Genomic DNA, 27,146 nt, shown 5'->3' on the forward strand with positions numbered 1-27,146 from the left:
CAGCAAATGTCAGCAATGACGGGTACATCTCGGGGAAGCAATTCGTCGTACAAGACACCGTCGCTGTTCCACCAGAGCTATAACATGATATTTTGCGTATGCAGGCAGGTCTTTGCACGGGGAGTTGCTGCTTTGTTTGGGCTCAACCATTTCTTTCTTTTCATTATGTTAGCATAAAGACACCATTTCTCGTCATCAGTAGCGATACAGGATAGGAATGGTCGGTGTAGCTCACGAGCCAGTTGACGTGCAAGCAGAGATGCACATACGGCCACCCTCTGGTTTTTGTGATTTTGGCATAGAGCATGAGGTACTCATACACCCGATTTTCTATCCTTCCCCACTGCATGCAAGTGTCGGATGATGATGGAATGATCACAGTTCTACATCCACATCCACACTCCGCAAGCCACCTGACGGTGTGTGGCGGTGGGTACCTTGAGTACCTCTATCGGTTCTCCCTTCTATTCCAGTCTCGTATTGTTCGTGGAAAGAAAGATTGTATGTATGCCTCTGTGTGGGCTCTAATCTCTCCGATTTTATCCTCATGGCCTCTTCGCGAGATATACTTAGGAGGGAGCAATATGCTGCGTGACTCCTCGGTGAAGGTATGTTCTCGAAACTTCAACAAAAGCCCGTACTGAGGTACTGAGCGTCTCTCTTGCAGAGTCTTCCACTGGAGTTTATCTATCATCTCCGTAACGCTTTCGCGATTACTAAATGATCCTGTAACGAAGCGCGCTGCTCTCCGTTGGATCTTCTCTATCTCTTCTATCAACGCTATCTGATACGGATCCCACACCGGTGAGCAGTATTCAAGCAGTGGGCGAACAAGTGTACTGTAACCTACTTCCTTTGTTTTCGGGCTGCATTTCCTTAGGATTCTTCCAATGAACCTCAGTCTGGCATTTGCTTTACGGACGATTAATTTTATGGTCATTCCATTTTAAATCACTCCTAATGCCTACTCCCAGATAATTTATGGAATTAAGTGCTTCCAGTTACTGACCTGCTATATTGTAGCTAAATGATAAAGGATCTTTCTACGTATTTGCAGCGCATTACACTTGTCTACATTGAGATTGAATTGCCATTCCCTGCACCATGCATCAATTCGTTCCAGATCCTCCTGCATTTCAGTACAATTTTCTATTGTTACAACCTCTCGATATACTACAGCACCACCCGCAAAAAGCCTCAGTGAGCTTCCGATGTTATCCACAAGGTCATTTATGTGTATTGTGAATAGCAACGGTCCTACGACACTCCCCTGCGGCACACCTGAAATCAGTCTTACTTCGGAAGACTTCTCTCCATTGAGAATGACATTTGTCAGTTCTCGAGTACACTGACGCCGGCCAGGGTGGCCGAGCGGTTCTAGGCGCTCAGTCCGGAGCCGCGCGACTGCTACGGTCGCAGGTTCGAATCGTGCCTTGGGCATGGACGTGTGTGATGTCCTTAGGTTAGTTAGGTTTAAGTAGTTCTAAGTTCTAGGGGACTGATGACCACAGATGTTAAGTCCCATAGTGCTCAGAGCCATTTGAACCAGTACACTGACGTGAATAATTGTGAAGTAATGCGTTCAAACGACCTTCATCCCGAGGGCCTTTCTGATCGTGGAGAGTCAATAATGTCAAAACGATGGTCCTTAAAACAGGAAGACCATTTTCTTGCCTTGTTCTGTCCAATGGCATTATCCCCACACACGGCGAAGTTGTTCCTGGCTGCTTCCGCTGCTGTTACCCCGCTACTCAACTCAAACAGAAGAATGTTTTGGAAATGCTACGATTTCTCCACCTGGCACTCCATTTTTAGCTTCCACATCTCCACTCACTGTCTCCAAACGACAAAATGACAATACGCATACTCAAATTGCAACAGTGATCTACAAATAAAAAGTGACAGTCGATAAAGAAACGTATAGCAACCGGGATACCAATATGCAAAACAAAACCGTTACGAACTTATGTACCAAGCTATAAATAGCACAAGATATGCACTCACTGTTTTTGCCCTTTTTCCAAGAAGCATAACACTCTGCTTTGTACAAATACTACAATTTCATATTTTCTGGAAAGTTTACACTGTTAACTACTGATTCTGGATACCTGTCCTTAGAACAGCAATTTCCCTTAATTAAACCCCAGCTGCAAGAGAGTTGTGAATGTTAGTTGAAGAGGGGTTTCAAGTGAATAAAAAATGCAACCAATGGAAACGAATAACAGTTTATTTTGTATTATTTACTGCAAATAAATAAATGTTGAACTGTAAGAATAATGTACAGGCCCATGAATACCTGAAAATAATTTGGGCAATTAGGTGCTTGTGAATCAAGTGAAGAGACATTTTTTTTTCAGGAATGATTAAATGTAATTTCGATAGAGATACATTGGACGTAATTAAAGAAAAATTGATAGGAACATATTTATATAGCAATATTCAGTGGAGCACTTCATTAATGAAAACCTGCGGATGTAACTGCCAATTATTATAATACTTTTCTAATGAATGCAACATTGTATGAGCTCTTGAACAGATGTCAGAAGAAAATGAGATTTTCAATTGTTAAGACACTTCTATTCTGTGACTCTTTCTCTTTAAGATGGGTAGCGTTGACTCAATGTAGCTATATTTAATTTTCCTTGTTGCTTGTGCATAGTTAACAAGAAAGTATAAGGAAAATATTTTGCAGGAAAATTATGTCTTTGCATGGATAAGATGTTGGATTATTAAACAATCAATCTGTTTCTATAATTAAGTGTTTAACAATAATATTTTAATTTAAATCGAGTGAAAAATAAAACTGTACCTTGTTTCATTTTAAGCAGTTTTAACTTAGTATTTGAATAAGTATTACATATAACAAAATACATGCGCTTTATAAATCTTTTTTACAAGAACGTAGTCAACAAAGCTGAACACTGCCAACTGGAATGTAATGGAAAATAATAATAACTAGGAATGAATCCGGTCGAAGAACTCGAACGTATAGGAACTCAGTTTAATTGTCTTCGGTTATTTCGTCATTTGATTCCTTGTACGAGTATTTAGCATCACTGGGAATTATAAGGGACGCTGAAGGTTGAATCGAGTATCGTGCTTCACTTTTTACCCTGAACTTCTTCACAAATCCCTTTTCGGCTCTTCCGTTCAATATTCAGTATGCAGAATCGCCGACAAATGACTGGGAATCAGGATACACACACAACGTCATAGTAAGTAACACTAGGGTGGTAGAGTATTGTAGTCTTTCATGCACTAACGTGAACCAAAATGCTGGATTACAAACTTTTTGCAATGGCTGTTTTACACATTAACCCTGCTACGCTTACATTTTTTCTCAGCTTCATTGACCCAAGAACAGTTGATAGACATTTGTCGCATCTGGTACAGTGAAGCGTGGGAAGCGCTCCCATCCCAAGTACGTAATGCTATCACTGTTTTTTCTTTCTTTTCTTTTTTTTTACACTGAACTTATGATATGTGCTTCTTATAACAGTTCGTGGCCGGCGAATATTCCGTAGGTTTTGGCGAAGACGTCCTTGTTTATCAGCAACAATATCACCACTTCATACACAAAGAGTCGTGAAAATTAAGCTCGCATTTATCACTGGCGACTTGCGTAAAATATTCCGTCTTACATGTTGACAGTAGAAACAGAGGTCAAAGTGAAACGCCCATTTATAAATGGTGACTTCTGTAAAATATTTAGTCCTTCATGTTGACAGCATTCCAGATCGCATGGATCACTGTTCGAGTCGTTCTGTCTATACAGGTTCCTGAATCATTAAGCTGCAATGACCATTAAAAATTCGGGAACTGTGCGATATTAGCGTTGTCAGTGTTTATCAAGACAATCCAAACGCCTTAGGGTTCGAGATTTAACGATGGAGAGTTTACACCACTGAATATGATGATGTTATCCAGTTGAGTGCGAATCTAGAACTGTAAATCCTCCTGCATTTAGACCCACTTCTTTGCAGTTTTGGCTCCTCAAACAGTCGGAAACGTTTACACAATTATTTACGAAACCGAGTAGGTGCGGTATCGGCCGTTATCTGGTCGACCGCACTTTCAAATAAACGCGCCGCCAGTTACGCCGCCGCAGTTCCTACAGGCGCCACCGCGGCACGAGGGCGCTGGCCACGAACGATTACGTCATTGCCAATGAGATGCAAGCATCCCTTCTCCGCAGCTCCAGCGACGTGTGTACTTAAGTTCGAACATTCATGCACTGAGTCCATTTTGCGTGTGCACCAGTTGATTACAGTTACAAACTTTCATAGTGGCCAGGGCGCGACATCTTCTGAATAGACGTTGTACTGAAGAGTAACAGTTTTATAAATCTTTTGTATCTGTATATATTTCTGTATTCAGATCTACTGTTAGCGACTGACGCTGCAAATACAGCAACGAAGTTATGTATTATTTTTACTATTTGATATTAGTTGTAGAATAAATTAATGTCGGAGTTCTCCGTTCATGAACGTCATCTGATCCTTTCTCCTGTACCCACTAAAGAACCACGCAGCGTGCAAAGGAAGCCATAACGCAGGATGTGATAACCTCGCTTCAGTAGCAACAGTTCTGAAACGTTTCCAACGCAATGCGCAATCTATTGGTATAGGAAAACTACGACATTAAGGCGATATTTTGTTCGTCTCTGTATGCCTGCACTACTACACCTCCCAAATGACGGATGAGGCAATGTTCCATTTGACATAGTGCAGAAAGAGTTTGATGGGTAAATCATCACACGTGTTCAATGATTCTTGAATGGCACAGAGGATTCTCGGATCACTTTGGTGTCGTCCCTTCCGTTCTGACCGTGTAGCTCTTAGAACTCACGGAGCGGCGTTGGGGATTTTAAGGATGGTGACACGCACGAGTACTGTCTTTTGTCGCTGTGCATGTATCCAGAGAGCGCGAGACAGCGACTGAGGGGAAGGAAACAGACGAGCTCACTGAAGGCGGTACGTGGTTCGATTAAGTCACTGGAAACATGTGCCGCCGGAGGTAATGTTGCCCCATCTCAGTCAGTGGCACTGTCGCCGTCAGGAACTGGCATCTGGGGTGGCGTCTACCGAGAAGTCACCCCCGAATCAGGATCCCGTCAACAGAGGCGCAGCGCAGGTCACTGTCGGAGCCAGGGGGCGACGCCGCCTTCGTGGGGCTGGCCGATGTCCGGCAGTCCGATGGGGACGTCGTCTGTGGCGTTGGTGTGGTTGCGCTCGAGGGGTAGGACGTCGTTGCCCCCGGAGGCAGCGGCGCGCGCCTCCGGGCTGAAGTAGCGCGCCAGCACTTCGTGCCGGTAGACGAAAAGTAGCGCGCCGCCCACCGCGGCCAGCACCGCCAGCAGAGACAGCGACGCCCACAGCGCCGCCGCCCCCGCCTCGCTGCCGCCCGTGCTGGCGCCGGCAGTGGCGCCACTACTGGTGCCAATAGTAGTGGCACCAGTGACGCTCGACACCGTACTCGCCGTCTGCCCTGGCGTCTGTGAGCAGAATAATGGAAGATTAGTACCTACGCTTAACATTGTACTGCTAACTTCCTTACTTTTCTTTTACCATTAATGCTAATCTCCATTTAACATTGTAACATTTAACATTAAATGATGAGCCAAAACATTATGACCACAGGTCACCGCGAGGTTGTATGCTTCCTGGAGGCGCTGAGGCACATGGTGCGATAAGACAACAATATAAGCGGAGCGGAGACAAATGGGCTACGATAAGTGGGGCAATTGCGGAATCCTCCGGCTAAAGCAAAAAGATGGGAATTTAAGGAGATGGGACATGGATAAACTGACTAAACCAGAGGTTGTACAGCGTTTCAGGGAGAGAATAAGGGAACAATTTACAGGAATGGGGGAAAGAAACACAGTAGTAGAATAATGGGTAGCTCTGAGGGATGAAGTAGTGAAGGCAGCAGAGCATCAAGTAGGTAAAAAGACGAGGGCTAGTAGAAATCCTTGGGTGACAGAAGAAATACTGAATTTAATTGATGAAAGAAGAAAATATAAAAATGCAGTAAATGAAGCAGGCAAAAAGGAATACAAACGTCTCAAAAATGAGATCGACAGGAAGTGCAAAATGGCTAACCAGTCATGGCTAGAGGAGAAATGTAAGGATGTAGAGGGTTATCTCACTAGGGGTAAGACAGATACTGCCTACAGGAAAATTAAAGAGATCGTTGGAGAAAAGAGAACCACTTGTAAGAATATCAAGAGCTCAGATGGAAACCCAGTTCTAAGCAAAGAAGGGAAAGCAGAAAGGTGGAAGGAGTATATAGAGGGTCTGTACAAGGGCGATGATCTTGAGGACAATATTATAGAAATGGAAGAGAATGTAGATGAACATGAAATGGGAGATATGATACTGCGTGAAGAGTTTCACAGAGCACTGAAAGATATAAGTCGAAACAAGGCCCCGTAAGTAGACAACATTCCATTAGAACTACTGATAGCCATCTGGTGAGCAAAATGTATGAGACAGACTTCAAGAAGAATATAATAATTCCAATCCCAAAGAAAGCAGGCGTTGACAGATGTGAAAATTAAAGAACTATTAGTTTAATAAGTCACGGCTGCCAAATACTAACGCGAATTCTTTACAGACGAATGGGAAAACTAGTAGAAGCCGACCTCGGGGCAGATCAGTTTGTGTTACGTAGATGTGTTGGAACACGTGAGGCAATACTGACCCTACGACTTATCTTAGAAGGTAGATTAAGGAAAGGCAAACCTACGTTTCTAGCATTTGTAGACTTAGAGTAAGCTTTTGACAATGTTGACTGGAACACTCTGTTTCAAATTCTGAAGGTGGCAGCGATAAAATACTGGGGACGAAAGGCTATTTACAATTTGTGCAGAAACCAGATGGCAGTTATAAGAGTCGAGGGGCACGAAAGGGAAGCAGTGGCTGGGAAGGGAATGAGACAGGGTTGTAGCCTATCCCCGATGTTATTCAATCTGTATATTGAGCAAGCAGTAAAGGAAACAAAAGAAAAATTCGGAGTAGGAATTAAAATCCATGGAGAAGAAATAAAAACTTTGAGGGTCGCCGATGACATTGTAATTCTGTCAGAGACAGCAAAGAACCTGGAAGAGCAGCTGAACGGAATGGACAGTGTCTTGAAAGGAGGATAAAAGATGAACATCAACAAAAGCAAAACAAGGATAATGGAATGTAGTCGAATTAAGTCGGGTGATGCTGAGGGAATTAGATTAGGAAATGAGACACTTAAAGTAGTAAAGGAGTTTTGCTATTTGGGGAGCAAAATAACTGATGATGGTCGAAGCAGAGAGGATATAAAATGTAGACTGGTAATGGCAAGGAAATCGTTTCTGAAGAAGAGAAATTTGTTAAAATCGAGTATAGATTTAAGTGTCAGGAAGTCGTTTCTGAAAGTATTTGTATGGAGTGTAGCCATGTATGTAAGTGAAACGTGGACGATAAACAGTTTATACAAAAAGAGAGTATAAGCTTTCAAAATGTGGTGCTACAGAAGAATGCTGAAGGTTAGATGGGTAGATCACATAACTAATGAGGAGGTATTGAATAGAATTGGGGAGAGGAGAAATTTGTGGCACAACGTGACTAGAAGAAGAGATCGGTTGGTAGGACATATTCTGAGGCATCAAGGGATCACCAGTTTAGTACTGGAGGGCAGCGCGGAGGGTAAAAATCGTACAGGGAGACCAAGAGATGAATACACTAAACAGATTCAGGAGGATGTAAGTTGCAGTAGGTACTGGGAGGTGAAGAAGCTTGCACAGGATAGAGCAGGATAGGGTAGCATGGAGAGCTGCATCAAACCAGTCTCTGGACTGAAGACCACAACAACAACAACACACTACCGCAGTACGATGGTCAACACTGCTGCACGAACTACCTAAGCTGAGTGCACTCCTCAACATAAACTTCAATTCATTTTTACCTTACATATTGCCACTACTGCCAGGGCCCTACGATATTGGCAAGCACCCCAGCATTGGTCGTAATGCGACGTCCTTCTACCATTGGTGATCTTGCCAATGTCGGAGAGCTCTAGCTGTAGTGACAATATGCAAGGGAAAAATGAAGTTTATGTTGTGGAGGGCGCTCAGCTTACGTAATCTGTGCAGCAATGTTTACCGTTATACTGCGGAGGTGTAAGGGGTAGCAATCTTGCTAGCAAGCAAGAAGACCCGTGTTCGAGTCCCGGCCGCAGTAAAAATTTTAATTAATGTCGTCTGCTTCCATCATTACCGTAGATAATAAAATGAGACTTAAATGACTCACGGAACCAATTAATTATAAAAATGAGGAATCATTCTAGCTACGGTAAGTGGGGCAATTGCGGAAATCCGCCGGCTTAAGCGACTTTCACAAAAGCCAGATTGTTGTGGCCCAGTGTCTGGGAGCTGGTCGGTTGTTCGTGTGCTACTGTCGTGAGTATCTGTGGAAAGGGGCTGAAGAATGATCAACATACCTAGGGAATGGAGGCTAGCAGGATAGGTGGCGATCTGGCGCTGGCTGACACAAGTGTTTTAAAACACACCATACAGCGCATGATGTTGAGCATGGTGTTCCGTAGGAGAGGACTCCTGCGTGTTCCCATGTTGAGCCAAAAATATCATCAATTATGATTGCAGTGGGCACCGGATCATCGAGACTGGAACGCGAGTCAATGGAATCGCGACACCTGGTCGGATGAATCCCTTTTATTGTTAAACCAGGTTGATGGTCGTGTCCAGATACGGCTGCTCGAAACATGCAGCTCTCCACGGACGCAGGCCGTTGGGAGCAGTTTTATGCTACGGGGGACATTCTCCTGTGCTTCCATGGGACCGGCGGTAGTAATCTAAGACATCGTGACAGCTGCGGACTACGTGAGCACTACTAGGGACCAGTTGTAACCCCTTGTGCTTGATGTCTTTCTCAACAGCGATGGCATCTTCAGTAGGGTAACTGTCCGTGTCACAAGGCCAGAATCGTGCTGCAATGGTCTGAGGGGTATGATAGTATACTCACGTTGACATCTTGGATGCCAGATTCGGCTTATCTGTATCCGATGAAACCCTGCTGGGAGGCTATCGGGCAACAGTTCTGCGCCCAACAAACCACCCGTCCGTAAATTACGGGAAGTATGTGACGTGTGCGGAAGGATGTGGTGTCACAAACCTCTGGAACCTATGAAGTGCTTATCGAATCCATGGCACGCAGAATCACTGCCGAATTGCGTTCCAGAAATGGACCAACACGCTTTTAAGTAGCTGGTCATAACGGTTTGGCTTATCAGTGTACTTTTTTCGCTACTGTAAATAATTAATCTTTATTGTACTTGTATGAAGATGAATGAGATCACTGTGTCAGTATTGAATGAGATCCTTGACTTTGTTTTCAGTTTTATGTGTTGACTTCTTAGTCAGGTAGTTATGCAGCGGTGGAGTACTCTTATCTGAGGCATAGTAGCGAGCAGTGATTTACCACCAGAAGGAGGCTCCTGCTCATACAGCATTTTGGTCTGAAGGTGGCGTGGTCGAAACCGGTTACCAGAATAAATAAATTTGTGATCAAGTCTGATTTTAATAGTAACTAATAGCAGCGAGCATTTCAGTTTTTCAGAGAAAGAAATCTGTTATTTGTGAATCTGGGAAAAGCTGTCTGGAATACTTTATTACGAAGATGAAAACTCATTTATAATACTTTCTGGTTCTTTATACTGATGGAGAAAATTTTGGAGGAATTTTAAATGTATGTTTATAGTTTGATAGTAATGAGAGAATTTTGTAATTTTTAGAGTCTTATTATGTTCTGCAGTCTTCTTGTCAATAATCATAGTACGATTTCTCAAAAACGATTTTCTTTACAGTAAAACCTACCTGCATGATTTATAGTTAAGTTATGAATACTTTGTCGTGTGTGCATTGTACCTCACGCCATACAAGATCATAGATTGCTTCTGACAAGCAGAAGGAAATAAATTTGTAGTGAGTACTTTATTTTTCTTTAGTTTCTGCATCTGCTGATTTGTATTTGCTTTCGAAAACGCCTGTACATCATACAAAAAACGGCATGCTGAGTAAGAGGTAAGTCAAATGGTTCAAATGGCTCTGAGCACTATGGGACTCAACTTCCGAGGTCATTAGTCCCCTAGAACTTAGAACTAGTTAAACCTAACTAACCTAAGGACATTACACACATCCATGCCCGTGGCAGGATTCGAACCTGCGACCGTAGCGGTCTCGCGGTTCCAGACTGCAGCACCTAGAACCGCACGGCCACTTCGGCCGGCTGAGGTAAGTCACCTTACATTCTTGTGCAAACAGGGTGTAGTAGGGACTGTTCAGGCGTCGTGCTAGCAAGCAGACTGATTTTCATTGAACAGTATTGATGATGTCAAATGGTTATTTTCTTACGAGCAGAGCAGCTATTTATTTTTGTGAATATTCCAAGTGAAACACTGCACTTCATATCACGCAGCCTTCCTAATATACTTCTGTACTGAGTTTAGGTCATATAGTTTTCATTGAGGACACAATTGACTTCTTTTGGTATTTAATTCGATTCATTTTCTTTATTTCCAACTTCAAAACTTTAAAGTTTTATTTCACGACACTGTTCACATGCGAAACACAGGGTCATCCAACCGTCAGTTTTGTTCACCAAATAAATAACGTACTTGAAATACATGTTACACGAGGAGAAAGTTTTTCTCATATACAGATAATTTCTTTTATAAAAAGCTTACAACATTACGTTTTTAACCAAAAAGAAAATAGTATTTCTCAGACGCATAGTTCTCGGGGGAGGGGATACAGTGTGTTACTGTTCCCAACTGCTCCCCCAATATTAATTAAAATAACAATATATAAAATAATTTAATGTAATAATTATACTTTTTATGTAAGACGTTTAGCATAACATCCAAGAAACTGCAGTTCAGATAAATATGCCGTTTTAAAGGGATTGGGACCATCCGACCACCGCGTCATCCTCAGCTGAGGATGCGGGTAGGAGGGGCGTGGGGTTAGCGCTCCGCTCTCCCGGTCATTATGATGGTTTTCATTGACCGGGCCGGCCGCAGTGGCCGTGCGGTTCTAGGAGCTACAGTCTGGAGCCGAGCGACCGCTACGGTCGCAGGTTCGAATCCTGCCTTGGGCATGGATGTTTGTGGTGTCCTTAGGTTAGTTAGGTTTAATTAGTTCTAAGTTCTAGGCGACTGATGACCTCAGAAGTTAAGTCGCATAGTGCTCAGAGCCATTTGAACCATTTCTTTGACCGGAGCCGCTACTATTCGGTCGAGTAGCTTCTCAATTGGCATCAAGGCGCAGAGTGCAGCCCGAAAAATGGCAACAGCGCATGGCAGCCGGGATGGTCACCCATCCAAGTGCCGGCAACACCCGACAGCGCTTAACTTTGGTGATCTAACTGGTGTATCCACTGCGGCAAGGCCGTTGCCTTTCCAACATGCAGCCACTTTCTTATTAAGTGCCAGATCTCTGCACAAATTCTGGTAGCGCCTATGAATATTTGGGATGCTCTGGTTTTCTGCCAGAAGAAACTCAATGACAGCTCCCTGCTTGGAACATATTTCCATTACACACGCACATTTTGAAGGCGATCTACAGCTCGGCCACCTATCGGAACGCGATTAAACTACAGGGGCTGAAGCAGGAGTATTGCACGATGTGCCACAACAAACTCCGCATTTTTTTCGACCAAAATCGCCCAAGAGTAAAATGTGTTACATTACTTATCGAACGCCTCTGGTACGAACGCTTCTACTGAAATGTGTCTCGAGAGGGGAGTCACGAGCGCCGTTACCTTGTCACAGTCGAGCTTGTGGAGCTGCACGTCCTGCCAGGGCCGCGGCGGCTCCCCGCAGTAGACGTTGGACTCGTCCACGTGCTCCTCGGCCCAGTTCCAGGTGTCGCGCAGCGCGCAGTCGCACTCCAGTGGGTTGCGCTCCACGTCGAGCAGCACGAGGTGCGCCTCGGCCGACTCGTTGGCCAGCCAGAGCGTGCGCAGACGGTTGGCCTGCAGGTCCAGGTAGCGCAGCTCCGGCGCCGCCGCCAGCAGGTTGGGCTGCACCGACTGCAGCGCGCAGTCCGCCGCCGACAGCCGCTGCAGCTTGGGCGCCTGCAGCGGGCCCAGGGGGCCCTGCATCAGTCTGTTCCCGTCCAGCCGCAGCTCCAGCAGCTGAGGCAGGTTCTGTAACGAGGTAGCACCGCATTCAGTCGAAATACGTGCTTTCACAGTGCTGGAACAAGTGACCCACTGAGCTGCACCATTCTGCCAAACAGTTAAACACTACTAGACATTAAAATTGCTACACCAAGAAGAAATACAGATGATAAACGGGAATTCATTGGACAAATATATTATACCTGAACTGACATGTAATTACATTTTCACGCAATTTGGATGCGTAGATCCTGAGAAATCAGTACCCAGAACAACCACCTCTGGCCGTAAAACGGCCTTGATACTCCTGGGCACTAACTCAGAGCTTGGATGGCGTGTACAGGTACAGCTGACCACGCAGCTTCAACACAATACCACAGTTCATCAAGAGTAGTGACTGGCGTAATATGACGAGCCAGTTGCTCGGCCACCATTGACCAGACGTTTTCATTTGGTGAGAGATCTGGAGAATGTACTGGCCAGGGCAGCAGTCGAACATTTTCTGTATCCAGAAAGGCCCATGCAGGACCTGGAACTTGCGGTCGTGCATTATCCTGCTGAAATGTAGGGTTTCGGAGTGATCGAATGAAGGGTGGAGCCACGGGTCGTAACACATCTGAAATGTAACGTCCACTGTTCAAAGTGCAGTCAGTGCGAACAAGAGGTGACCGAGACGTGTAACCAAAGGCACCCCATACCATCACGCCGGGTGATACGCCAGTATGGCGATGACGAATAAGCGCTTCCAATGCGAGTTCACCGCGATGTCGCCAAACACGGATGCGACCATCATGATGCTGTAAACAGAACCTGTATTCATCCGAAAAAATGACGTTTTGCCACTCGTGCACCCAGGTTCGTCGTTCAGTACACCATCGCCGGCGCACCTGTCTGTGATGCAGCGTCAAGGGTAACCGCAGCCATAGTCTCCGAGCTGATAGTCCATGCTGCTGCAAACGTCGTCGAACTGTTCGTGCACATGTTTGTTGTCTTGCAAACGTCCCCATCTGTTGATTCAGGGATCGAGACGTGGGTGCACGACCCGCTACAGCCATGACGATATGATGCCTGTCATCTCGACTGCTAGTGATACGAGGCCGTTGGAATCCAGCAAGGCGTTCCGTATTACCCTCCTGAACCCACCGATTCCATATTCTGCCAACAGTCATTGGATCTCGACCAACGCGAGCAGCAATGTCGCGATACGATAAACCGCAATCGCGGTGATCTAACGCAACGTCCTATCCTGTGGCCTGGACGTGGCCCTGGTGCTCAGTAGCCTCCTTAGATGGAGTGAAGGTAACACGGGATGGGCCGGCCATGCATGACATTAAAAGGCTAGCCCTTAACTGAGTCCAATCCTGACTGGTCCGCACTGGCCCACCGTGAACTGTCAAAAGCGGTGGGTGAGACATGATTGGTCATGATCCCCCAGTACGTTGGAGATCCTCTGGGGAACGTACCACGGGTTTGAGTGCCGCACCGTCTTGTTGATGTCAAACTCCACAACATTAGATGCGGGCTAATATCCTACATCTCTGGGCTGCGTTGAACGGTGAGGGTTGTCATATCAAGGAAGGCCGTGAAACGCCCCCATCCCGAGGCGAAAGCAAAGGGCGTGTGCCGCAGGGGAAGCTGCGCTACGACAGACACACCATCTGTCTCTCCTGAATTGAGCCACGGCGGCTGGGCGAGGAGGTGAGGGCAAGTCTGACGACGAGCCTGGGCTCCTGCTGTCTGGGCGCTGCCGCTCCTCACATCCTGGACAAGTCTCCCAATCCAAGGCGAAAGCAAAGGGTGCGTGGCGCAGGGGAAGCTGCGCCATAACAGACACACCATCTGTCTCTCCTGAATTGAGCCGCGGCAGCTGGGCGAGGAGGTGAGGGCAAGTCTGACGACGAGCCTGGGCTCCTGCTGTCTGGGCGCCGCCGCTCCTCACATCCTGGACAAGTCTCCCAATCCAAGGCGAAAGCAAAGGGCGCGTGGCGCAGGGGAAGCTGCGCTATGACTGACACACCATCTGTCTCTCCTGAATTGAGCCGCGGCGGCTGGGCGAGGAGGTGAGGGCAAGTCTGACGACGAGCCTGGGCTCCTGCTGTCTGGGCGCTGCCGCTCCTCACATCCTGGACAAGTCTCCCAATCCAAGGCGAAAGCAAAGGGCGCGTGGCGCAGGGGAAGCTGCGCTACGACAGACACACCATCTGTCTCTCCTGAATTGAGCCGCAGCGGCTGGGCGAGGAGGTGAGGGCAAGTCTGACGACGAGCCTGGGCTCCTGCTGTCTGGGCGCTGCCGCTCCTCACATCCTGGACAAGTCTCCCAATCCAAGCAAAAGCAAAGGGCGCGTGGCACAGGGGAGCTGCGCTACGACAGACACACCATCTGTCTCTCCTGAATTGAACTGCAGCGGCTGGGCGAGGAGGTGAGGGCAAGTCTGACGACGAGCCTGGGCTCCTGCTGTCTGGGCGCTGCCGCTCCTCACATCCTGGACAAGTCTCCCAATCCAAGGCGAAAGCAAAGGGCGCTTGGCGCAGGGGAAGCTGCGCTACGACAGACACACCATCTGTCTCTCCTGAATTGAGCCGCAGCGGCTGGGCGAGGAGGTGAGGGCAAGTCTGACGACGAGCCTGGGCTCCTGCTGTCTGGGCGCTGCCGCTCCTCACATCCTGGACAAGTCTCCCAATCCAAGGCGAAAGCAAAGGGCGCATGGCGCAGGGGAAGCTGCGCTACGACAGACACACCATCTGTCTCTCCTGAATTGAGCCGCGGCGGCTGGGCGAGGAGGTGAGGGCAAGTCTGACGACGAGCCTGGGCTCCTGCTGTCTGGGCGCTGCCGCTCCTCACATCCTGGACAAGTCTCCCAATCCAAGGCGAAAGCAAAGGGCGCGTGGCACAGGGGAAGCTGCGCTACGACAGACACACCATCTGTCTCTCCTGAATTGAGCCACGGCGGCTGGGCGAGGAGGTGAGGGCAAGTCTGACGACGAGCCTGGGCTCCTGCTGTCTGGGCGCTGCCGCTCCTCACATCCTGGACAAGTCTCCCAATCCAAGGCGAAAGCAAAGGGCGCGTGGCGCAGGGGAAGCTGCACTACGACTGACACACCATCTGTCTCTCCTGAATTGAGCCGCGGCGACTGGGCGAGGAGGTGAGGGTAAGTCTGACGACGAGCCTGGGCTCCTGCTGTCTGGGCGCTGCCGCTCCTCACATCCTGGACAAGTCTCCCAATCCAAGCGAAAGCAAAGGGCGCGTGGCGTAGGGGAAGCTGCGCTACGACAGACACACCATCTGTCTCTGCTGAATTGAGCCGCGGCAGCTGAGCGAGGAGGTGAGGGCAAGTCTGACGACGAGCCTGGGCTCCTGCTGTCTGGGCGCCGCCGCTCCTCACATCCTGGACAAGTCTCCCAATCCAAGGCGAAAGCAAAGGGCGCGTGGCACAGGGGAAGCTGCGCTACGACAGACACACCATCTGTCTCTCCTGAATTTAGCCGCAGCGGCTGGGTGAGGAGGTGAGGGCAAGTCTGACGACGAGCCTGGGCTCCTGCTGTCTGGGCGCTGCCGCTCCTCACACCCTGGACAAGTCTCCCAATCCAAGCGAAAGCAAAGGGCGCGTGGCGCAGGGGAAGCTGCGCTACGACAGACACACCATCTGTCGCTCCTGGATTGAGCCGCGGCGGCTGGGCGAGAAGGTGAGGGAAAGGTCTGACGACGAGCCTGGGCTCCAGCTGTCTGGGCGCTGCCGCTCCTCACATCCTGGACAAGCCTTCCAATCGAAGGCGAAAGAAAAGGGCGCGTGGCGCAGGGGAAGCTGCGCTACGACAGACACACCATCTGTCTCTCCTGAATTGAGCCGCGGCGGGCTGGGCGAGAAGGTGAGGGCAAGTCTGACGACGAGCCTGGGCTCCTGCTGTCTGGGCGCCGCCGCTCCTCACATCCTGGACAAGTCTCCCAATCGAAGGCGAAAGCAAAGGGCGCGTGGCGCAGGTGAAGCTGCGCTACGACAGACACACCATCTGTCTCTCCTGAATTGAGCCGCGGCGGCTGGGCGAGGAGGTGAGGGCAAGTCTGACGACGAGCCTGGGCTCCTGCTGTCTGGGCGCTGCCGAACCTCACATCCTGGACAAGTCTCCCAATCCAAGGCGAAAGCAAAGGGCGCGTGGCGCAGGGGAAGCTGCGCTACGACAGACACACCATCTGTCTCTCCTGAATTGAGCCGCGGCGGCTGGGCGAGAAGGTGAGGGCAAGTCTGACGATGAGCCTGGGCTCCTGCTGTCTGGGCGCTGCCCCTCTTCACATCCTGGACAAGTCTCCCAATCGAAGGCGAAAGCAAAGGGCGCGTGGCGCAGGGGAAGCTGCGCTACGACAGACACACCATCTGTCTCTCCTGAATTGAGCCGCAGCGGCTGGGCGAGGAGGTGAGGGCAAGTCTGACGACGAGCCTGGGCTCCTGCTGTCTGGGCGCTGCCGCTCCTCACATCCTGGACAAGTCTCCCAATCGAAGGCGAAAGCAAAGGGCGCGTGGCGCAGGGGAAGCTGCGCTACGACAGACACACCATCTGTCTCTCCTGAATTGAGCCGCGGCGGCTGGGCGAGAAGGTGAGGGCAAGTCTGACGACGAGCCTGGGCTCCTGCTGTCTGGGCGCTGCCGCTCCTCACATCCTGGACAAGTCTCCCAATCGAACGCGAAAGCAAAGGGCGCGTGGCGCAGGGGAAGCTGCGCTACGACAGACACACCATCTGTCTCTCCTGAATTGAGCCGCGGAGGCTGGGCGAGGAGGTGAGGGCAAGTCTGACGACGAGCCTGGGCTCCTGCTGTCTGGGCGCTGCCGCTCCTCACATCCTGGACAAGTCTCCCAATCCAAGGCGAAAGCAAAGGGCGCGTGGCACAGGGGAAGCTGCGCTACGACAGACACACCATCTGTCTCTCCTGAATTGAGCCGCGGCGGCTGGGCGAGAAGGTGAGGGCAAGTCTGACGACGAGCCTGGGCTCCTGCTGTCTGGGCGCTGCCGCTCCTCACATCCTGGACAAGTCTCCCAATCCAAGGCGAAAGCAAAGGGCGCGTGGCGCAGGGGAAGCTGCGCTACGACAGACACACCATCTGTCTCTCCTGAATTGAGCCGCGGCGGCTGGGCGAGAAGGTGAGGGCAAGTCGGACGATGAGCCTGGGCTCCTGCTGTCTGGGCGCTGCCCCTCCTCACATCCTGGACAAGTCTCCCAATCGAAGGCGAAAGCAAAGGGCGCGTGGCGCAGGGGAAGCTGCGCTACGACAGACACACCATCTGTCTCTGCTGAATTGAGCCGCAGCGGCTGGGCGAGGAGGTGAGGGCAAGTCTGACGACGAGCCTGGGCTCCTGCTGTCTGGGCGCTGCCGCTCCTCACATCCTGGACAAGTCTCCCAATCCAAGGCGAAAGCAAAGGGCGCGTGGCGCAGGGGAAGCTGCGCTACGACAGACACACCACCTGTCTCTCCTGAATTGAGCCGCGGCGGCTGGGCGAGAAGGTGAGGGCAAGTCTGACGACGAGCCTGGGCTCCTGCTGTCTGGGCGCTGCCGCTCCTCACATCCTGGACAAGTCTCCCAATCGAACGCGAAAGCAAAGGGCGCGTGGCGCAGGGGAAGCTGCGCTACGACAGACACACCATCTGTCTCTCCTGAATTGAGCCGCGGAGGCTGGGCGAGGAGGTGAGGGCAAGTCTGACGACGAGCCTGGGCTCCTGCTGTCTGGGCGCCGCCGCTCCTCACACCCTGGACAAGTCTCCCAATCCAAGGCGAAAGCAAAGGGCGCGTGGCGCAGGGGAAGCTGCGCTACGACAGACACACCATCTGTCTCTCCTGAATTGAGCCGCGGCGGCTGGGCGAGGAGGTGAGGGCAAGTCTGACGACGAGCCTGGGCTCCTGCTGTCTGGGCGCTGCCGCTCCTCACATCCTGGACAAGTCTCCCAATCCAAGGCGAAAGCAAAGGGTGCGTGGCGCAGGGGAAGCTGTGCTATAACAGACACACCATCTGTCTCTCCTGAATTGAGCCGCGGCAGCTGGGCGAGGAGGTGAGGGCAAGTCTGACGACGAGCCTGGGCTCCTGCTGTCTGGGCGCCGCCGCTCCTCACATCCTGGACAAGTCTCCCAATCCAAGGCGAAAGCAAAGGGCGCGTGGCGCAGGGGAAGCTGCGCTACGACTGACACACCATCTGTCTCTCCTGAATTGAGCCGCGGCGGCTGGGCGAGGAGGTGAGGGCAAGTCTGACGACGAGCCTGGGCTCCTGCTGTCTGGGCGCTGCCGCTCCTCACATCCTGGACAAGTCTCCCAATCCAAGGCGAAAGCAAAGGGCGCGTGGCGCAGGGGAAGCTGCGCTACGACAGACACACCATCTGTCTCTCCTGAATTGAGCCGCAGCGGCTGGGCGAGGAGGTGAGGGCAAGTCTGACGACGAGCCTGGGCTCCTGCTGTCTGGGCGCTGCCGCTCCTCACATCCTGGACAAGTCTCCCAATCCAAGCAAAAGCAAAGGGCGCGTGGCACAGGGGAGCTGCGCTACGACAGACACACCATCTGTCTCTCCTGAATTGAACTGCAGCGGCTGGGCGAGGAGGTGAGGGCAAGTCTGACGACGAGCCTGGGCTCCTGCTGTCTGGGCGCTGCCGCTCCTCACATCCTGGACAAGTCTCCCAATCCAAGGCGAAAGCAAAGGGCGCGTGGCACAGGGGAAGCTGCGCTACGACAGACACACCATCTGTCTCTCCTGAATTGAGCCCCGGCGGCTGGGCGAGGAGGTGAGGGCAAGTCTGACGACGAGCCTGGGCTCCTGCTGTCTGGGCGCTGCCGCTCCTCACATCCTGGACAAGTCTCCCAATCCAAGGCGAAAGCAAAGGGCGCGTGGCGCAGGGGAAGCTGCACTACGACTGACACACCATCTGTCTCTCCTGAATTGAGCCGCGGCGGCTGGGCGAGGAGGTGAGGGTAAGTCTGACGACGAGCCTGGGCTCCTGCTGTCTGGGCGCTGCCGCTCCTCACATCCTGGACAAGTCTCCCAATCCAAGCGAAAGCAAAGGGCGCGTGGCGTAGGGGAAGCTGCGCTACGACAGACACACCATCTGTCTCTGCTGAATTGAGCCGCGGCAGCTGAGCGAGGAGGTGAGGGCAAGTCTGACGACGAGCCTGGGCTCCTGCTGTCTGGGCGCCGCCGCTCCTCACATCCTGGACAAGTCTCCCAATCCAAGGCGAAAGCAAAGGGCACGTGGCGCAGGGGAAGCTGCGCTACGACAGACACACCATCTGTCTCTCCTGAATTGAGCCGCGGCGGCTGGGGGAGAAGGTGAGGGCAAGTCTGACGACGAGCCTGGGCTCCTGCTGTCTGGGCGCTGCTGCTCCTCACATCCTGGACAAGTCTCCCAATCCAAGGCGAAAGCAAAGGGCGCGTGGCACAGGGGAAGCTGCGCTACGACAGACACACCATCTGTCTCTCCTGAATTGAGCCGCAGCGGCTGGGTGAGGAGGTGAGGGCAAGTCTGACGACGAGCCTGGGCTCCTGCTGTCTGGGCGCTGCCGCTCCTCACACCCTGGACAAGTCTCCCAATCCAAGCGAAAGCAAAGGGCGCGTGGCGCAGGGGAAGCTGCGCTACGACAGACACACCATCTGTCGCTCCTGGATTGAGCCGCGGCGGCTGGGCGAGAAGGTGAGGGAAAGGTCTGACGACGAGCCTGGGCTCCAGCTGTCTGGGCGCTGCCGCTCCTCACATCCTGGACAAGCCTTCCAATCCAAGGCGAAAGAAAAGGGCGCGTGGCGCAGGGGAAGCTGCGCTACGACAGACACACCATCTGTCTCTCCTGAATTGAGCCGCGGCGGGCTGGGCGAGAAGGTGAGGGCAAGTCTGACGACGAGCCTGGGCTCCTGCTGTCTGGGCGCTGCCGCTCCTCACATCCTGGACAAGTCTCCCAATCGAAGGCGAAAGCAAAGGGCGCGTGGCGCAGGTGAAGCTGCGCTACGACAGACACACCATCTGTCTCTCCTGAATTGAGCCGCGGCGGCTGGGCGAGGAGGTGAGGGCAAGTCTGACGACGAGCCTGGGCTCCTGCTGTCTGGGCGCTGCCGAACCTCACATCCTGGACAAGTCTCCCAATCCAAGGCGAAAGCAAAGGGCGCGTGGCGCAGGGGAAGCTGCGCTACGACAGACACACCATCTGTCTCTCCTGAATTGAGCCGCGGCGGCTGGGCGAGAAGGTGAGGGCAAGTCTGACGATGAGCCTGGGCTCCTGCTGTCTGGGCGCTGCCCCTCCTCACATCCTGGACAAGTCTCCCAATCGAAGGCGAAAGCAAAGGGCGCGTGGCGCAGGGGAAGCTGCGCTACGACAGACACACCATCTGTCTCTCCTGAATTGAGCCGCAGCGGCTGGGCGAGGAGGTGAGGGCAAGTCTGACGACGAGCCTGGGCTCCTGCTGTCTGGGCGCTGCCGCTCCTCACATCCTGGACAAGTCTCCCAATCCAAGGCGAAAGCAAAGGGCGCGTGGCGCAGGGGAAGCTGCGCTACGACAGACACACCACCTGTCTCTCCTGAATTGAGCCGCGGCGGCTGGGCGAGAAGGTGAGGGCAAGTCTGACGACGAGCCAGGGCTCCTGCTGTCTGGGCGCTGCCGCTCCTCACATCCTGGACAAGTCTCCCAATCGAACGCGAAAGCAAAGGGCGCGTGGCGCAGGGGAAGCTGCGCTACGACAGACACACCATCTGTCTCTCCTGAATTGAGCCGCGGAGGCTGGGCGAGGAGGTGAGGGCAAGTCTGACGACGAGCCTGGGCTCCTGCTGTCTGGGCGCTGCCGCTCCTCACATCCTGGACAAGTCTCCCAATCCAAGGCGAAAGCAAAGGGCGCGTGGCACAGGGGAAGCTGCGCTACGACAGACACACCATCTGTCTCTCCTGAATTGAGCCGCGGCGGCTGGGCGAGAAGGTGAGGGCAAGTCTGACGACGAGCCTGGGCTCCTGCTGTCTGGGCGCTGCCGCTCCTCACATCCTGGACAAGTCTCCCAATCCAAGGCGAAAGCAAAGGGCGCGTGGCGCAGGGGAAGCTGCGCTACGACAGACACACCATCTGTCTCTCCTGAATTGAGCCGCGGCGGCTGGGCGAGAAGGTGAGGGCAAGTCTGACGATGAGCCTGGGCTCCTGCTGTCTGGGCGCTGCCCCTCCTCACATCCTGGACAAGTCTCCCAATCGAAGGCGAAAGCAAAGGGCGCGTGGCGCAGGGGAAGCTGCGCTACGACAGACACACCATCTGTCTCTCCTGAATTGAGCCGCAGCGGCTGGGCGAGGAGGTGAGGGCAAGTCTGACGACGAGCCTGGGCTCCTGCTGTCTGGGCGCTGCCGCTCCTCACATCCTGGACAAGTCTCCCAATCCAAGGCGAAAGCAAAGGGCGCGTGGCGCAGGGGAAGCTGCGCTACGACAGACACACCACCTGTCTCTCCTGAATTGAGCCGCGGCGGCTGGGCGAGAAGGTGAGGGCAAGTCTGACGACGAGCCTGGGCTCCTGCTGTCTGGGCGCTGCCGCTCCTCACATCCTGGACAAGTCTCCCAATCGAACGCGAAAGCAAAGGGCGCGTGGCGCAGGGGAAGCTGCGCTACGACAGACACACCATCTGTCTCTCCTGAATTGAGCCGCGGAGGCTGGGCGAGGAGGTGAGGGCAAGTCTGACGACGAGCCTGGGCTCCTGCTGTCTGGGCGCCGCCGCTCCTCACACCCTGGACAAGTCTCCCAATCCAAGGCGAAAGCAAAGGGCGCGTGGCGCAGGGGAAGCTGCGCTACGACAGACACACCATCTGTCTCTCCTGAATTGTGCTGTGGCGGCTGGGCGAGGAGGTGAGGGCAAGTCTGACGACTAACCTGGGCTCCTGCTGTCTGGGCGCTGCCGCACCTCACATCCTGGACAAGTCTCCCAATCCAAGGCGAAAGCAAAGGGCGCGTGGCGCAGGGGAAGCTGCGCTACGACAGACACACCATCTGTCTCTCCTGAATTGAGCTACGGCGGCTGGGCGAGGAGGTGAGGGCAAGTCTGACGACGAGCCTGGGCTCCTGCTGTCTGGGCGCTGCCGATCCTCACATCCTGGACAAGTCTCCCAATCCAAGGCGAAAGCAAAGGGCGCGTGGCGCAGGGGAAGCTGCGCTACGACAGACACACCATCTGTCTCTCCTGAATTGTGCTGTGGCGGCTGGGCGAGGAGGTGAGGGCAAGTCTGACGACTAGCCTGGGCTCCTGCTGTCTGGGCGCTGCCGCTCCTCACATCCTGGACAAGTCTCCCAATCCAAGGCGAAAGCAAAGGGCGCGTGGCCCAGGGGAAGCTGCGCTACGACAGACACACCCGCTGTCTCTCCTGAATTGTGCTGTGGCGGCTGGGCGAGGAGGTGAGGGCAAGTCTGACGACTAGCCTGGGCTCCTGCTGTCTGGGCGCTGCCGCTCCTCACATCCTGGAAAAGTCTCCCAATCCAAGGCGAAAGCAAAGGGTGCGTGGCGCAGGGGAAGCCGCGCTACGACAGACACACCATCTGTCTCTCCTGAATTGTGCTGTGGCGGCTGGGCGAGGAGGTGAGGGCAAGTCTGACGACTAGCCTGGGCTCCTGCCGTCTGGGCGCTGCCGCACCTCACATCCTGGAAAAGTCTCCCAATCCAAGGCGAAAGCAAAGGGTGCGTGGCGCAGGGGAAGCTGCGCTACGACAGACACACCATCTGTCTCTCCTGAATTGAGCTGTGGCGGCTGGGCGAGGAGGTGAGGGCAAGTCTGACGACTAGCCTGGGCTCCTGCCGTCTGGGCGCTGCCGCTCCTCACATCCTGGACAAGTCTCCCAATCCAAGGCGAAAGCAAAGGGCGCGTGGCGCAGGGGAAGCTGCGCTACGACAGACACACCATCTGTCTCTCCTGAATTGTGCTGCGGCGGCTGGGCGAGGAGGTGAGGGCAAGTCTGACGACGAGCCTGGGCTCCTGCTGTCTGGGCGCCGCCGCTCCTCACATCCTGGACAAGTCTCCCAATCCAAGGCGAAAGCAAAGGGCGCGTGGCGCAGGGGAAGCTGCGCTACGACAGACACACCATCTGTCTCTCCTGAATTGAGCCACGGCGGCTGGGCGAGGAGGTGAGGGCAAGTCTGACGACGAGCCTGGGCTCCTGCTGTCTGGGCGCCGCCGCTCCTCACATCCTGGAAAAGTCTCCCAATCCAAGGCGAAAGCAAAGGGTGCGTGGCGCAGGGGAAGCTGCGCTACGACAGACACACCATCTGTCTCTCCTGAATTGAGCTGCGGCGGCTGCGCGAGGAGGTGAGGGCAAGTCTGACGACGAGCCTGGGCTCCTGCTGTCTGGGCGCCGCCGCTCCTCACATCCTGGACAAGTCTCCCAATCCAAGGCGAAAGCAAAGGGCGCGTGGCGCAGGGGAAGCTGCGCTACGACAGACACACCATCTGTCTCTCCTGAATTGAGCCACGGCGGCTGGGCGAGGAGGTGAGGGCAAGTCTGACGACGAGCCTGGGCTCCTGCTGTCTGGGCGCCGCCGCTCCTCACATCCTGGAAAAGTCTCCCAATCCAAGGCGAAAGCAAAGGGCGCGTGGCGCAGGGGAAGCTGCGCTACGACAGACACACCATCTGTCTCTCCTGAATTGAGCCACGGCGGCTGGGCGAGGAGGTGAGGGCAAGTCTGACGACGAGCCTGGGCTCCTGCTGTCTGGGCGCCGCCGCTCCTCACATCCTGGACAAGTCTCCCAATCCAAGGCGAAAGCAAAGGGCGCGTGGCGCAGGGGAAGCTGCGCTACGACAGACACACCATCTGTCTCTCCTGAATTGAGCCACGGCGGCTGGGCGAGGAGGTGAGGGCAAGTCTGACGACGAGCCTGGGCTCGTGCTGTCTGGGCGCCGCCGCTCCTCACATCCTGGACAAGTCTCCCAATCCAAGGCGAAAGCAAAGGGTGCGTGGCGCAGGGGAAGCTGCGCTACGACAGACACACCATCTGTCTCTCCTGAATTGAGCCACGGCGGCTGGGCGAGGAGGTGAGGGCAAGTCTGACGACGAGCCTGGGCTCCTGCTGTCTGGGCGCCGCCGCTCCTCACATCCTGGAAAAGTCTCCCAATCCAAGGCGAAAGCAAAGGGCGCGTGGCGCAGGGGAAGCTGCGCTACGACAGACACACCATCTGTCTCTCCTGAATTGAGCCACGGCGGCTGGGCGAGGAGGTGAGGGCAAGTCTGACGACGAGCCTGGGCTCCTGCTGTCTGGGCGCCGCCGCTCCTCACATCCTGGACAAGTCTCCCAATCCAAGGCGAAAGCAAAGGGCGCGTGGCGCAGGGGAAGCTGCGCTACGACAGACACACCATCTGTCTCTCCTGAATTGAGCCACGGCGGCTGGGCGAGGAGGTGAGGGCAAGTCTGACGACGAGCCTGGGCTCCTGCTGTCTGGGCGCCGCCGCTCCTCACATCCTGGACAAGTCTCCCAATCCAAGGCGAAAGCAAAGGGTGCGTGGCGCAGGGGAAGCTGCGCTACGACAGACACACCATCTGTCTCTCCTGAATTGAGCTGCGGCGGCTGGGCGAGGAGGTGAGGGCAAGTCTGACGACGAGCCTGGGCTCCTGCTGTCTGGGCGCCGCCGCTCCTCACATCCTGGACAAGTCTCCCAATCCAAGGCGAAAGCAAAGGGCGCGTGGCGCAGGGGAAGCTGCGCTACGACAGACACACCATCTGTCTCTCCTGAATTGAGCCACGGCGGCTGGGCGAGGAGGTGAGGGCAAGTCTGACGACGAGCCTGGGCTCCTGCTGTCTGGGCGCCGCCGCTCCTCACATCCTGGAAAAGTCTCCCAATCCAAGGCGAAAGCAAAGGGCGCGTGGCGCAGGGGAAGCTGCGCTACGACAGACACACCATCTGTCTCTCCTGAATTGAGCTGCGGCGGCTGGGCGAGGAGGTGAGGGCAAGTCTGACGACGAGCCTGGGCTCCTGCTGTCTGGGCGCCGCCGCTCCTCACATCCTGGACAAGTCTCCCAATCCAAGGCGAAAGCAAAGGGCGCGTGGCGCAGGGGAAGCTGCGCTACGACAGACACACCATCTGTCTCTCCTGAATTGAGCCACGGCGGCTGGGCGAGGAGGTGAGGGCAAGTCTGACGACTAGCCTGGGCTCCTGCCGTCTGGGCGCTGCCGCTCCTCACATCCTGGAAAAGTCTCCCAATCCAAGGCGAAAGCAAAGGGTGCGTGGCGCAGGGGAAGCTGCGCTACGACAGACACACCATCTGTCTCTCCTGAATTGTGCTGTGGCGGCTGGGCGAGCAGGTGAGGGGAAGTCTGACGACTAGCCTGGGCTCCTGCCGTCTGGGCGCTGCCGCTCCTCACATCCTGGACAAGTCTCCCAATGCAAGGCGAAAGCAAAGGGCGCATGGCGCAGGGGAAGCTGCGCTACGACAGACACACCATCTGTCTCTCCTGAATTGAGCTGCGGCGGCTGGGCGAGGAGGTGAGGGCAAGTCTGACGACGAGCCTGGGCTCCTGCTGTCTGGGCGCCGCCGCTCCTCACATCCTGGACAAGTCTCCCAATCCAAGGCGAAAGCAAAGGGCGCGTGGCGCAGGGGAAGCTGCGCTACGACAGACACACCATCTGTCTCTCCTGAATTGAGCCACGGCGGCTGGGCGAGGAGGTGAGGGCAAGTCTGACGACGAGCCTGGGCTCCTGCTGTCTGGGCGCCGCCGCTCCTCACATCCTGGACAAGTCTCCCAATCCAAGGCGAAAGCAAAGGGTTCATGGCGCAGGGGGAGCTGCGCGAAATGGACGTAACATCAGTCCCTCCTGGTCGGAGCGGCGAACGTAGGGCGGGTGCGGCGTGTTGCTGGCCACAGCTGCTTTGTGCTGCGCTTGCCTGGCGCTGCTGCTCCCCAGAATGCAGGGGCACGGCTCAATCTGTGTCTCTGCTGCCGGTGGCCTGCTTACTAGGCGGGTGCTCTGACCACGAAGCTATCGAAACACAGTGGCCATTGCAAGTCCACGGACTACCCTAGCACGCCTCCTGTCAGACCCAAATTGTCAACTTATTCACACACTTCTGATGTAATGCTACTTCCCCATTGTCTTCACTATTCGTGGCATTTGGTCGATTGTCATCGCCTTAATTACATATATATGGTGTCTTAATTCATATTGGCTATTGGACCAAAATTGTGTATGTTCTTTTGGACTTATACATGTAATAAACGCGAAGACGTCCACCGATCTCTTAGTGAGGACTCACACCAGGCTCCAACTCTTACAGGAATCGGCGAAATGTCGCGAGTAATGAGGATAATGGACAAGGGGCACTACATTAGTAGTGTGTGGGTAAGTTGAAGATTTAGGTCTGAAGAGAGGCATGCTTGGGTAGTGCGTGCAGTTGTTTTGACAACTGTGTTTGGATGAGTTAGTAGTCAGAGCATTTGCCTAGTAAGCAGGACATCCGTGTTCGAATCCCGATCTGGGACAAATTTCAAACTTTCCCTACTTATTTCAATAAATGTATGTCTACTCGCAGCCACTGTCAATAATTCCTTTGAGTTTTTTTCCCCTAACAGTTTCCAATAGAAATGGAAGAAGGTTTACAAATATTCCTCGCAGACGCGACTGTTTGCTCTGCACAGCACCCCCCCCCCCCCCCCCCCCCTCCACACACACACACAGTAGTTACTAGTCTTTCGTTGCAGTACACTTCTCAAAGCTCAGCACATTCTCCAGATCTCTCACCAACTGAAAACGTCTGGTCAATGGTGGCCGAGCAACTGGCTCGTCACAATACGCCAGTCACTACTCTTGATGAACTGTGGTGTCGTGTTGGAGCTGCATGGGCAGCTGTACCTGTACACACCATCCAAGCTCTGTTTCACTCAATGCCCAGGCGTATCAAGGCCATTATTAGGGCCAGAGGTTGTTGTTCTGGGTAGTGATTTCTCAGGATCTATGCACCCAAATTTCGTGAAAATGTAATCACATGTCAGTTCTATTATAAT

The 27,146-nt window shown here is 53.4% G+C and overlaps 1 protein-coding gene across 1 annotated transcript in view; it reads right to left on the reverse strand.

Moving 5' to 3' along the window:
* Positions 1–2,209: 2,209 nt before the first annotated feature.
* The window catches only part of LOC124605180 (carboxypeptidase N subunit 2-like), a 110,032-nt gene continuing 85,095 nt past the window's right edge, over positions 2,210–27,146 (reverse strand). The window contains exons 4-5 of the mRNA XM_047136694.1: positions 11,811–12,197; positions 2,210–5,494 (exon numbers count right to left, since the gene is read on the reverse strand). Coding sequence (XP_046992650.1) covers positions 5,135–5,494; positions 11,811–12,197 — 747 coding nt within the window. The 3' untranslated portion in view covers positions 2,210–5,134. The remainder of the gene's footprint in view (positions 5,495–11,810; positions 12,198–27,146) is intronic.

The sequence above is a fragment of the Schistocerca americana genome, chromosome 3 (genome assembly GCF_021461395.2).
Source record: "Schistocerca americana isolate TAMUIC-IGC-003095 chromosome 3, iqSchAmer2.1, whole genome shotgun sequence".
Taxonomy (NCBI): Eukaryota; Metazoa; Arthropoda; class Insecta; order Orthoptera; family Acrididae; genus Schistocerca; species Schistocerca americana.